Consider the following 13294-nt stretch of genomic DNA (forward strand, 5'->3'; position numbering starts at 1 on the left):
TGCGGGGACAGAGGCTGAGCCGGCTCCCCCCGAGCCGTCCCCTCTCCCCCTGGCCATGCCCTCACCATCCACGGGCGTGCAGGGCTCGTACACCAGCCTGTAGCCCTCGAGGACACCGTTGGGCAGCGGTGGTGGCTCCCAGGACACGTTCACAGATGTGGTGGTCAGCTCGCTGAAGCGGATGGAGCCGGGGGCACTGGGGGCTGCGAGGGGACAGGGTGGCAGGGCCAGCTCAGCGCTCCAGGGGACACCCCCAGCACGAGCCGGCTCCTGTCCCTGCCTCCACCCTAACGCTGGTCATCAACTCACACCCCCGTGCCCCATCCCTGCTGCAGCAAAGGTTCCGTGGGGGAATGATGAGTCTCCTTCTCCTTGTCTCTCCTCCCAAGACCTTCATCCCCCTCAAACCTCAGCTTAAACCTTCATCCCTGCGTGCCCCCACCCCACAAACCCTCCGGGGTGAGCTCAGGGATGTTCTGCTCGGGATCGCAGGATGAGAGGGAATCCCTGGAGTCGGACCCATGGAGACACCTCCCCACGGAGCCCGGGGGCAGGGGGGTGCAGGGGAGCCGTGCCACGGGCCCCACCTGCCTGCTGTGTCCGTGCCTTCACGGGTGGGCTGCGGGGCCCATCCCCCGCGGCGTTGAAGGCGGCCACGCTGACCCAGTAGGAGGTGTAGCCCGTCAGGTTCTTCAGCTTCACCCCAGTCTCGGGCAGGAAAAGGGTCTTGACCCGCGCGCTCTCGTTCTGGCGCTGCTCCTCCCAGAAGTGGATCTGCGGGAGGGGCGTGGGGAGCTGGGTGAGGCACGGATCCAACCCAGCTCGCCTTCCCTGAGCTCTCGCTGTGCCCAAACACCCCACACTGCCCTTCCCGGGCTCCTGAGCCCCTGTCCCAGCCTGGCTGGGGCTCCGAGTGTGCCGGAGGGAACGGAGCAGCCTCTCCTCCAGGAGGGCCGCAGGCTGTGCTGGGCATCAGCCACGGCTCAGGTCACCCCGGTGTGCTGAGATCACCTTCGAGCCGTGCCTCATTGCCGAGGGATGGGGACACGCACGACGAATCACAATGGATGGGGAATAGGAGGTGTCTGGAGCATGGGGCTGGGTACCCCGGCTGCATCCTAATGCATCCCAACAACATCCCGAGGCATCCCGGCTGTATCCCGACACGTCCCCGCCGCATTCCAGGGCCGACGGCGCCATCTGCTGCCCCGCCGCCGCTCGGCACCGGGATGGGACACCCGGGATCTCCTCGGGATCACCAGCATCTTCCCAGAATCCCTCTCCCAAAGGCATGCCCAGCACCCTCAGTGCCACCGCCCCAGAATTCAGCACCTCCCCAGAGCCCCCCGTGTCCCGGAGCCCCGGCCGGGTGCCGCTCCCGGTGACAGGAGGTACCTTGTAGCCCTGGATGTCCCCGTTCTGGCTCTGGACGGGGGGCGGTTCCCAGGTGACATCCAGCTGGGTGGCCGTGGCCGCCTGCACAGCCACGTTCTGGGGCGCTCCGGTGGGCACTGCGCCGAGGGAGGGGACCGGGTCACCGCACCGATCCGGGGAATGTGGGGTTCCAGGACAGCCGAGCCCCCTTCCTGCAGCCCCCAACAGGGGCACCCCCGCCAGGACTCACCTGCTTCCCCCACGAACACCTCCTGGGGGGGGCTGGGGGGCCCCTCGCCCACAGCGTTGTAGACGCTCATCCGGATCTCGTAGCGCCGGTGCTTGCTCAGGTCTGGGGGGCAAAGGGTGAGTGGGACCCTCCCCGTGATGGGGCAGCCCCGCTACCCCCGGGAGACCTGGCAGAGCCCCCCTTGTTGGGAAGATGGGGGTGTCCCCAAGGAGCAGCTGGAGGGGACGGGCAGAGGGGCTCCAGCTCACCCCACAGTGCAGGGACACGCAGGTGGGGCAGTGGGGGACACACAGAGGGACACAGGAGGACACAGGGGGTGGTGACTTACTGTCCAGCTCGTACTGGGTGAGGGACACCTCGCTGAGGTTGTGCACGGCGTAGACGGCTGGTCAGGAGAGCAGGCAGGGGTCAGCGCGGGCAGGGGTGGGCTCCCCGCCTCTGAGCCCCCACCCCAACACAGCCCTCACCCCAAGGCGGGCCAGGGCTCCCCTGCAAGGGCCCTGTCACCCCCAGGTCACCCCAGCCCCCCGTCCCCAGGGTCGGGGGGAGCCATGGGCACTCACGGGTGAGCTCGGCCCAGCTGGCGCCGGGGTGGCCGATGCCGCGCAGGGAGAAGCCCCGCAGGCTGTCATACACCAGCTCCCGGTACCGCAGCCGGAATCCCAGCAGGATCCCGTTGATCTTGTCCTCAGCCGGGGGCTGCAAGGGGAGGGAGGGAAGGCAGTCAGGGGTTGCTCTGATCCAGGGTTCCCTGGCACCCCGAGGTGCCACCCAGTACGCCTCGGTGCCACCTGCCAGGGCAGGGCGGAGGGGACGGTACCTGCCAGCGGATGAGCACCGACGTGGTGGTGTGGGGGGTGATGGAGAGGATGGTGGGAGCCTCCTCGGGGGCTGTGGGGGAGAAGAGGGCGGTGAGGCTCCGGAGATGCCCAGGGCGTGGGGGTGCCCTGGGCACAGGAGGAATTGCCTGGGCACGGGGGTAGGCCCTGTCCCTGCCCCAGGAGGTGCTGACCCGCCTGCAGGGTGGTGAGCGACTCCGACTCCTCGCTGTACTCGCTGTCCCCGATGTCGTTCGTGGCCTTCACACGGAACTTGTAGGAGGTGAAGGGTTTCAGCCTGCAGGGAGCAGAGCGGGATGGGGACGGAGCAGCCAGCGGGTGACCCCCCGAGCCACCCTCCCTCCCTCCGGGCCATCGCTTCCCAGCCTTGTACCAGCACTTCTCCCGAGATGGGGAAACTGAGGCACAGGGAAACCACCCAAAGCATCATCACCCACCGTGTCCCCCGCCCCTCACCTGTCCACGACGAAGGCGGTGGCGTTGTGGCTCACGGGGGCGGAGTGCAGAGCCCAGTCGCCGTCGGGCAGCTCGCGGCTCTGCACGGTGTAGTAGCGCACGGGGAGAGGCCGTCGCTGCCCGGCTCCCAGGACAGCAGCACGCTCCGGGCCCGCACCTCCTCCTGCTGCGCCAGCGGCTTCCCGGGGGGCTGCGGCCGGGCTGGGGGAGGCGAGGGGCTGGGAGCACTGCGGGGGCACCGCCAGCCCCCCGCCGCCGGCCGGACCCCCCGTGGTTACCTCTCTTCTCGGTGGTGACCACCAGGGCTTCGGCCGCCTCGCCCCAGCCCTTGCGGGTCTGCGCGGTGACGCGGAACAGGTAGGTGGCCTCGGGCTGGAGGCCGGTGGCCGTGAACTGCCGGGCACTGGCCTCCAGCACCTCCACGGCGGCCCGCGGTCACCGCCGAGGTGTTCAGGCGGTGGCTGACCTGGTAGGCTGCGGGGAGGGAGCGGAGTGGCGGGGATGGGGAGGGGACGCCAGTCCCCGTGTCACCCCCTCCATCCCAGCCTGCGCACCGGGGACCTCACACCCAGCCCGGGATCGGCATCGAGCAGCGAACTTCAACCCTGAGGGCTCCGAGATGCTCAGGGGATCCCAGGGAGCTGGTCTCTGCCTCCCCACGCCAATCCCTGCTCCCACAGGACCTCTGCATCCCTCTGCAGAGCATCCCAGTGCGGCACGCCCGGGATATCCCCCACCTACCCAGGATGACGCCGTTGGGTGCTGCCGGCGGCTGCCAGATGAGCCGCACCAAGGTGGTCCTCACTTCAGGAAAGAGGAGCCCCACGGGGGGCCCGGGCACTGCAGGGGGAGAGATTGGGGTCAGGGGGAGTGGGGAAAAGTGCCAGATCCCATCCCCTGGGAATGGGAGCCCTGCGTGTCCTTGGCAGGGGGAGAGGGATCGCCCCAGAGAACAGGGATAGGATGGGAATAGGCACCCAGGGGACCCCCAGCCCACCCAGGTGCTGTCACCCACCATCATCCAGCGTCCTCTCGAGGACAGGAGGCCGGCTGGGGACACCATCACCGATCCTGGTGAAGGCCAGCACCCGTATCTCGTACAGGGTGTACTTGGCCAGCCCGGTGAGCTGGGCACTGCGGGAGGCATTGCCCTCCGCCAGCCAGAACTGGGCACGCGCCTCCGAGCCCTTCTCCTTGTACAGCACCTGCAACACAGCCCGTGTGACACGGCCGGGCCAGGCTGGCACTGACGGGCACCAGCTCCTGGGGCGGCGCAGCTGGGGACCCTGCAGCCTGCAGGGTGGCTCCCCCAGGGAAAGTTCTGCTTCCCACGGGCAGGGGCTCACCTTGTAGCCCAGGACGAGCCCGTTGCAGTCGGCCTCAGGAATGTCACTCCATCGGACCGTCAGGCTGCTGGAGGAGGTGGCCACTGCCGAAATATTGCTGGGGCCGGAGGAGGGGACTGGAGAGGGGTGACAGAGAGGGTCAGTGGCCAGACTGGCCGAGGTGGGTGCCCAGCGCCCAGATGGGCAGCAATACCTGACTCCCGGGTGCGTCCCAGCACTGAGGGGCTCCAGGGCCCTGAGCCGATGGCGTTGAAGGCCTGGACCTGCACCCAGTACTCCGTCCACTCCTCCAGGTCCTCGATGGTGAATTCCCGCTCCACGCGGTCACGGATCACGTGGAGCGCCGGCTGCCCCCGCCCGTCCGCCCGCGCATACCGGATCCTGTACCCCACCGAGTCGGGGTTCCCGTTGTACTCCTGCTCCAGGAGGGGCTGGCAGGGACAAGCGCTGTCACTCAGGGTGTCCCACAGCCCCCCAGCTCCATCCCTCTTCAGCCCATGCAGGCACAGCCCCCCTGTCCCCCCTCACCATCCAGCGCAGCCACAGGCTGGTCTCGCTGGCCGTCCTCAGGGTGACATTTGCAGGAGCCATGTCTGGGGGTGCTTGGAGGGTCTGGATCCTCCGGGAGGGCAGGCTGGGGGGGCTGGTGCCCACGATGTTCACCTGCCGCATGCGGAAGCTGAGAGAGGAGAGGGGGTCACGGTGTGGGGCGAGAGGGCTCGAGTCCCCTGGGGAGGACAATGAGGGGGGTCACGGTGAGGACAGGATGGGGATGACACCGAGGCACCGTCCTGGCACTCGCCTGTAGAAGGTGTAGGGCTTCAGGTTGGGCACCTCCATGGAGCGGGTGTCGGGCTCGTTGGTCAGCTGATGCACGAGCCCCCACTCCTCGGCCTCGCCATTCTGGCCCATCTGTGGGATGGCAGTGGGGTGAGCTGCACCCCCAGCACCCCCTGACCCCCTGTCCTGAGCCACCCCGTACCTGTGCCTCCACCTGCCAGCGGGAGATGGAGGTTTTGCCATCGTAACCCGGGCGAAACTGGATGGTGACGGAGCGGGGGCCGATGTTGGAGATGCCCAGGTTGGTGGGGGCACCAGGCAGCTCTGTGGGGACAGGGCAGGGCGGGTGGCACCGGCCACTTGTCCCCAGCACCGCCCACAGCCCCCCAGCACCCCAACACCACCGTGCTCACCTGGGGGGACCCCTGAGGAGATGGTGGAGGACGAGACCTGTCCCTGTCCCTTGGAGGTCATGGCGGCCACCTCGATGGTGTAGGTGGTGAGGGCGGTGAGGCCGGTGACGCGGTACTCCAGGGTGACGTTGGGCAGGTAATGGGTCACCCGCGTGTTGGTGCGGTTGTACTCCTCCCACGAGATCCGGTACCCTGGAATGCACCCCTGTGTCACCTCCCCCAGTCACCCACCCCGGGGGGCTGAGAGGGGACAGGGGTGGGACAGGACAGGTGGGAGATGCTGCGGGGTGGGAAGAGGACAGGAGAAGGGGGGGGTTGCTGTGGGGGAGGAAAAGGACACGTGAGTGATGCTGTGGCGTGGGAATGGGACAAAGGGGGGATGGTGCAGGGTGGGAATGGGACACGGAACGGGGGAGATGCTGTGGTGTGGGCAAGGGAGCAATGATGGAGCCGATACCTGCTGGTGGTCCCTTACCTGTCAGGATCCCGTTCTTCTCCAGCGGCTCCTGCCAGCTGACCTTCAGGGACGTATCCAGGATATCACTGAAGCTGAGGTGTCCCACGGGGCCAGGCACTGCCCAAAGACACCCAGACTCAGCACCCAAGTGCAGGAGCCCTCGGCACCCACGGAACCCCCGCGAGGAGCGAGCAGGGAGGGGGCTCCCCTTGGACGGGGCTCCCCGGGGCTCGGCAGCGGCACGGAGCCGGGGGGTGGGCAGGGTCCATCCCGCGGGAGTCGGAGCCTCCCCGTACCGTCCTCGTGGGTGCGCACCAGCTGGGGGGGGCTGCGCGGGCCGTCCCCGGGCGTGGTGAAGCACAGCACCGAGGTGAAGTACTCGGCGAACTTGCGCAGCCCCGCCACGTAGCCCACGTGGACGCTGTCCTGGAAGTTGGGCCGCACCGTCACCACCGTGGCCTCGTCCTCGTGCTCCGGCTCCCAGGCGATGAGCTGCGGGAGAAAGGAGCCGGGATGGGGATTCCCAGGGCCGCGGCCACAAAAAACCATCTCCGGCCTCCTCTTATTAGTTCGGTGTTGATTAACGATCAATTAACGGTGCGGGGAGCACTCGGTGCCTGTGCCAGCGCTGTTTACGGAGCTGTGATTAACTCCGTCGATAACGGCGTCGGATTCCCCCTCGCCCGCATCCAGGAGGGGTGGCTGGGCATTTAATTGGTATTGTGCAAGATAGCCTCTAGCAACTTAATTAAGCACTAATTAGGCCCTAAAAGTACTAATCAAAAATACTAAGTGGCATTTAATAAGAACGTTAAATATCCTACTCACGCTGGTTATCTCATCCAGCGGCAATTAAATTCCCGAACTTCTTCAGAGTGGATTAAGACACAAGTTTAATGTTTTAACTCAATTTCATTAATGTAAATTTGAATTAATTGCAATTTGGAATTAATTACAGAGCATGGGAGACTCCAAGCCCATGCAAGTGTTAAATAACAGTAAATATTATTTTAACAGTCAGTGGAGATCCCCTTAAAATCTGGGATTTTGGCGAGGAGGAGCCAAGACAGTTTGTGATGGTTGACCAAGTTCTCCCCTCAAGCTGTCCCGTTTTTGGGAATTGCCCTCACCTTGTAGCCCTGGTTGATGCCGTTGATGAACTGGGGGCTGGGGGGGTTCCAGGTGAAGCGGATGGTGGTGGAGTTGGTGGCCTCAGCCTGCACATTCCCTGGAGGCACCGTGGGCACTGCCGGGATGAAGGGACAGCTCACAGGGACAGCTCCACGAGGTCCCCTCCATCAGCTGGGTGCCAGCCCTCGGGACCCCCTGGGTCATCCCTGCCCAGCACATCCCAGTCTCCCTGGGACCTCCTCACCCGTCCTCCTGCCTCCCATCTCAGCGCCCCAATGACACCGCCTGTTGCAATTGGGGTGCCCACCAAGCCTCTGCCCACCCCTGATTGTCCCTGCCCATCCCTGCCTACCTCCCTGCAGGGTCCACTCTGTCACCTTCATGCTGTAGACCCCCAGGCCGGCGCTGTTGTAGGCGGCCACCTCGATCTCATAGTTGGTCCAGATGATGAGGTCCTCCAGGAGCAGGTTGTTGACCTCGGCGTTGGTGATGTTCTTGAACTGGTACCCCACGGGCAGCCCAGCCAGGCAGTACCTGGGGACCAGGAGCCGTCAGAGCTGCAGTGTCCCCACCTGCACCAGGTTTGGGACCCTTGGGCACCCCCGCTGGCACCCACCGGATGATGTAGCCCTTGAGGACCCCGTTCTGGTGGCTCTCGGGGGCGGCTGCCACTGGATCATGATGGACTGGTTGGTGCGGCCGCTGGCGATGACGTTCTGGGGGGTGCAGAGGGCGGCTCCTCGGGCAGGGACACCCTGTGGGGACAGGGCAGGGTGAGCATCCAGGGCCACCAGCCCCCCCGGGACCCCCGGCCGGGACTCACCTCTCCGTGTCCTTGCTGAACTGTCCCCTGCCCACGTCGTTCACGGCGCACAGGCGGAACTGGTAGGAGCGAGCGGGGACCAAGCCCCGCACTGTCACCGATGTCACCTCGGGGTCCACACTGGCCAGCAGCACGGTCCAGGGCGCATCTGGGGGAAGAGTGGACAGCAGGGTGGGGACGTGACCTGCAGGACACTGGGGTTCCCGGCTGACGAGTCCCAGGGTCCCCAAGCTGCCTGCAGCATCCCCTGTGCTGGGGTGACGCTGGGGACTTCTCCCAGTGCCAGCGCTGCCAGGGGGGTGGGAGCAGCCCCTTACTGTTCTCGGAGACCTCCACGACGTAGCGGAGCAGGGGGCTGTTGCCATCGAAGGGCTTGGCCCAGGTGAGGTTGATGGCCCGTTTCTCCTGCGGGCTCAGGGCGGCCACGGGGCTCTCGGGGCGTGGGGGAGCTGCCTGGACAGGGGGGTTAGGGAGGGAGGGAGGGGGCACAGCCCCAGGCGGGGGGTGCCGGCGGGGTGAGGGGGGGGTCTCACCGGACACGGAGGTGGGCGCTGCGCGAGTCGTTGCCCCCGGCCGAGATCACCTTGCAGGTGTAGGTGCCGATGTCACCCGACCAGGTCTGGGAGATGTGCAGGGTGCCCGCCTCGTCCAGGCGCACCCGGGGGCCGCTCTCGGGGCCCAGCGGGGCCCCGTCCTTCTCCCAGACGTACCTGTGCCAGGGGAACCCGGGTGTGCTGGTGCCCCGCAGCCCCCCAACGAGGAGAGGGGAGCAGGGGCTCCCGGCGGCAGGGGCACCAGGTGGCACTGCAGGACCACCAGCACAGGGCTGAGGAGGAGGACCCCCATCTCCCTCCCCAGGCACAGGACAGCGGTGACGGCAGCCAGCTCAGCAACCCGGGGGCGCCTGGACCCCCCAGCTCTCCCAGCCCTGTCCCACTCACCTGACGTCCACGCTGGGGTCATGGGTGACCCCGCAGCTCATGACAGCCTTAGTGCCCTTGATGACGCTCTGGTCCTGTGGCGGGTCCGTGATACGTGTCCTTGCTGCGGGGGGACACAATGAGCCACCGGCACTGTGGGGGTGGCACCGGCAGGGACAGCCCCCGTTTGCACCCACGAAACCCAGCACCCATCCCTGGCGAGCTCCATCCCGCGCCACCCAGGGTGGTGCCCGGAGCCAAGCACGGTCCCTCCCTCCTGGCTGCGGGTGACACAGGCGCACCGTGAATCCCTTACCCCAGACCACCAGGTCTGCGGAGGCCTCGTCCACGCCGCGGGAGTTGGTGGCCAGGCAGGTGTAGGTGCCGGCGTCGGGCAGGTGCGCGGGGCTCACCAGGAGACTGCCCGACTCCAGCAGGGTGAAGCGCGGCAGCTGCACGGAGCCGCTGGCCAGGACCCGCTCCCCTGGGGACACGGTGGAGCCCCGTCAGTGCCACGGCCACCGGTGGGGTGGTCACTGAGCTCCACGCCATGGCTCGGAGGACAGGATTGTTCCCAGCCCTTCACCTTTCTGCCAGGTGATGGCCGGGCGCGGAGCCCCCGAGGTCTCGCAGTTGAGGATGACGGACATGCCATCGATCACCGTGCTGTCCTGGGGACCCCGCGTGATGTTGGGGGCGATGCCTGTGGGGCACAGAGATGCACAGCCCGCCCTGAATTCCCTCCCTGTGCCCAGCCTGGACCTGACCCAGAAGAGTTTCCTGGGGTCCCCGAGCCTCCTGTGGGACTCATCCCGCCCACCACCCAGACAGGGCACCCCCAGGGCAGAGGGGGGCTGGCACCTACTGGTCACGGCCAGGTATGTGGTGGTCTGCACCTCGCCGGCCGCGTTGCGGGCAAAGCACTGGAACATTCCAGTGTCATCGGGGACCAGCCCGCTGATCTGCAGGCTGCCGTCCTCCAGCAGCTGGAAGCGGGACAGCTTCTCCAGGTGGAGCAGGGCAGCGTCCTTGTACCAGGCCATCTCGGGAGGGGGGACACCTGCACGGGGACAGCCACGTCAGGCACGGGCTCACAGCAGTGCACGGAGGGTGCCGGGGAGCAGCTCACCTTTGGCTTGGCAGGGGATGGCCACCACCTTCTCCATCTCGGCCGTGATGTGTCTCTCCGGCTCCCTGACGAACTGCGGGGGCTCTGCCAAGGGAACCCGGCCGTGGTCCTTGGACTGACCAAGGAACACCCCCAGTGCCCTGCCTGTCACTTCCCATCCCAGCCCCGGGGCTGAGCCCAGCCCAGCTCATGGCACACGTGGTGGGCAGGAGCTCACCCAGCACGGACAGGGAGAGGTGTCCGTGGGCAGGAGCTCACCCAGCACGGACAGGGAGAGGTGTTCGTGGGCAGGAGCTCACCCAGCACGGACAGGGAGAGGTGCCCATGGGCAGGAGCTCACCCAGCACGGACAGGAAGGCGCCGGCAGTCACGGCGGGGACGCTGCTGCTGCGCAGCACAGCCTCGCACTCGTAGAAGCCGCTGTCGCTCAGTGTGGGGTGCAGGATGGTCAGCCGGCGGCTGTAGTCACTGATCCCGCTGGACACGGGCGTCCCGTCCTTCTTCCAGATGATGTGCAGCTTGATCAGCGGCCTGGGGGGCCAGGGGTGTCTCAAGAGCCAGCTCCGGCTTCCCTGGAGGATCCCACCTCCCTCCATCCCGCAGGACTCAGGTGGGAAGGGACCTCCCTCCATCCCGCAGGATCCAGGAATGTGGTGGGAAGGGATCTGAGGGCACCCACCCCCGAGGCTGGGCGATGCCAACAGGGGGATCCCCCATCCCCATCCCAATCCCCACCCCACGGCTCACCTGGCGTTGGCCACGCACTCCATGGTCACCTCCGAGGTGCCGGCCACCACGCTGGTGTTCCTGGGTGGGACGATGATGGTGGGTGCGATGGGATCAGCTGGGCCACCCACGTCTGGGGAGAAGGAGGCCAGAGGGACAGCCATGAGCAACCCTTGCCCCCCCTGGGGCGTCCCCAGAGAGGGCACCCACACCCCCGTCTGCTCAGCTTGGAGGAGACAAAGGTGACAGGGACCTGATGCCATCCTGGTGGCATCACGGTGCCTTCCCAGGTGTCCCTAAGCCGTGTCCTCCCGTGGGAGCCCTGGCACCCCTGGGCAGGCCACCAGGCTGGTGGCAGCAGGGAGGAGGGAGCAGGGAGTCCATAAAGCAAAATGATGGCAACAATAAAAAACCCTCATGTAAGCGCTGTAAAAACGCGATCAGCTCGAAAGCTGCTGATAGAGCTGAATCCATAAACAGGGGCTCCGGGATGTTTATGGCGCTCCAGGACGCCAAGGGATGGGAAAACAGATTAATGGGGATGGGAGACAGGCAGAGCCCGCCACAGACAGGGATAACCTATCCTAACCCTGCGGAGCAGCAGAAGGGGAGATGGGGGAGAGTGTGACAGGACTGATGCCCCTTCAGGGCACGTCCCATGGGATGGGCTGTCACCACCCAAATGGGCTGGGGGACCCTTGGAAGTCCTGGAGGGCCCAGAGGAACTGGAGTGATGAGGTTGCAGGGCTGGCCCCCAGGCAGGGGCAGCTCCAGAGCACCGGGAGCTGACAGGGGGACATGGGCAGGGGTGGGGGAGGGTGTCCATGGGGTGACACTGCAGCCCCCATTCCGCAGCCCATCCCCGGGGCACGGCCGGATGCAGCTGGAGCAGGAGGTCTGCCTGTGACACTCCAGCGCCGGCAGCACATCCCCGAGCGCCTAAATAAATTCTGAGGCAGCTGAACTGTTAAGTCAGCAGAAGCCGGAGCCTCCGAAGAGATTTACTGCAAATTAAATTGGGGGGGGCGAAGCTGGGGATGGGGGGAGGGGGGCAGTGCCCCCCACACTCACTGGCCACGGTCAGGGTGATGGGCTGGCTCGTCTTGTTGTCCCCGTTCTTGTCATTGACCGCCTGCACGTAGTAACGCCCCGCGTCCGGGGCCACCGTGGACAGGATGACCAGGGTGTTCTCCAGCGTGATGGCTCTGGGGCAGGAGAGGGGGGTGGGAGTGAAGCCAAAGGGGACATCGAGCTGGGACCCTCATTCCCCACCCAGCACCCCCCCCTGCCCCAAGCACAGACCCCGGGATGGGGGGACCAAGCCCCACACCCCTCTCTCCAAGCAGAGCCCATGGGACCGTGCAGATTCCTAGGATTTCTTTTTTTTTTTTTTTTTTTTTCCCCATTTTTTATTTAATGGAACAATCTAATCTGCTGGAAACATAAAATGCTGTGGGGAATATATTTTTTTACCATTAAATATGAGATAAAGGAGTTTTATCTCCTCAATCCCGCTCTGCAAATCGAAAGGAGACCAGTTCAATTCCTGCATAATGGGGGTTACAAATTCAATTCCTGCAGGCTGAGGCTGCCGGGGCTCCGGCAGCACCGGGATCTGCCACAGCTCCGTGGGGACACCTGGCACACACATGCGTGCCGTGCTTGGTTCTCTCCCACCCTCTCCCCCGCCTTCCTCCCCCTTGTTTTCATTTTTTGTTAAGAAATCCCTTCCTCTGGTGGCAAACAGAGCCGTTAGTCACCGAGTGTGTCCCCGGGTTTTAGCACAACGCGCTCGAGACGTTGGTTAAACATCCTCAGTGCAGGGACAACGGGAGATGCAGCCCCGGGCATGCTGGGGGGGTTCCAGGGGGATCCCAGGGGCATCCTGGGGCTGCTCACATGCGGCTGCTGGGGGAGATCTTCCGTCCATCGCGGAACCAGGTGACCTGCGGCTGCGGGAAGCTGGCGATGCGGGGCGCGCGGATGACGGCGGCCTCCCCGTGGGACACGCTCTGCTGCGTCTCGCTGTCCTCGAAGCTCCCCATGTCTGCAGAGCAGGGGAGAGAACCGTCACAGGGGCTGGGGAGAGGCTGGGAGTGCACCCAGGGAGCCAGCCCCGGCTCTGGATGGGCTCTGTGGGATGGGCTCCCCAGGGGATGATGCAGAGGGGCTGCTCCTGGTACCCTCCTCGGCTGGGGTGGCTTGGCTGGCTCAGGGATGTGGGGTGGCTCAGATCCCACCAGCTGCTCCTGGTGATCCATCCCTCCAGCTCCTGGAGCCCCATCACCCGTGTCCTGGGTCAGGGACCCCTGTCCGAATGTCCCCCACCATGGACAGGCTGCAGCCACTGTAGGAAGGGCTCAGTCCCGGGGCTCCCCGGCCCCTCTCCGTGTCCCATCCCATGTCCCAGTGCTGGGAGCATCCCAGCAGGAGACCCTGACTCCAGGGAAAAGGTGGGGCACAGTTGCCTCCATCCCAGCCTGCGTTCCCAGGCTGGAAGCACACAGCAGTTGTGGGAGACTGAGGGAAGCGGGGGGCACGGAGGAGGGGGGTGGGACAGGGGATTTTATTGAGTTCCTTAATTGCTGTAATTAAAAACATGTAAAGAATCCTTTTTTAACGACTTTGCCATTATCATTAGTTGTTAGCA

At 65.6% G+C, this 13294-nt stretch overlaps 1 protein-coding gene across 1 annotated transcript in view; it reads right to left on the reverse strand.

Annotated features, from left to right (window-relative positions):
- Nucleotides 1-13294, reverse strand: part of SDK2 (sidekick cell adhesion molecule 2) — a 43922-nt gene that overhangs the window by 3999 nt on the left and 26629 nt on the right. Inside the window, 40 exon segments of the mRNA XM_039562286.1 lie at nt 66-203; nt 588-774; nt 1396-1511; nt 1625-1726; nt 1953-2009; nt 2188-2323; nt 2445-2515; nt 2637-2740; nt 2920-3019; nt 3022-3120; nt 3198-3349; nt 3351-3393; nt 3661-3759; nt 3935-4124; nt 4266-4381; nt 4459-4696; nt 4794-4944; nt 5068-5177; nt 5248-5369; nt 5459-5650; nt 5934-6032; nt 6212-6407; nt 7046-7161; nt 7399-7580; nt 7663-7702; nt 7705-7764; nt 7767-7801; nt 7870-8017; nt 8187-8309; nt 8312-8322; nt 8403-8579; nt 8811-8913; nt 9106-9273; nt 9376-9492; nt 9655-9849; nt 9919-10002; nt 10259-10449; nt 10666-10777; nt 11716-11849; nt 12544-12691. Coding sequence (XP_039418220.1) covers nt 66-203; nt 588-774; nt 1396-1511; nt 1625-1726; nt 1953-2009; nt 2188-2323; nt 2445-2515; nt 2637-2740; nt 2920-3019; nt 3022-3120; nt 3198-3349; nt 3351-3393; nt 3661-3759; nt 3935-4124; nt 4266-4381; nt 4459-4696; nt 4794-4944; nt 5068-5177; nt 5248-5369; nt 5459-5650; nt 5934-6032; nt 6212-6407; nt 7046-7161; nt 7399-7580; nt 7663-7702; nt 7705-7764; nt 7767-7801; nt 7870-8017; nt 8187-8309; nt 8312-8322; nt 8403-8579; nt 8811-8913; nt 9106-9273; nt 9376-9492; nt 9655-9849; nt 9919-10002; nt 10259-10449; nt 10666-10777; nt 11716-11849; nt 12544-12691 — 4962 coding nt within the window.

This window comes from Corvus cornix, chromosome 18 (assembly GCF_000738735.6).
Source record: "Corvus cornix cornix isolate S_Up_H32 chromosome 18, ASM73873v5, whole genome shotgun sequence".
NCBI lineage: Eukaryota > Metazoa > Chordata > Aves > Passeriformes > Corvidae > Corvus > Corvus cornix.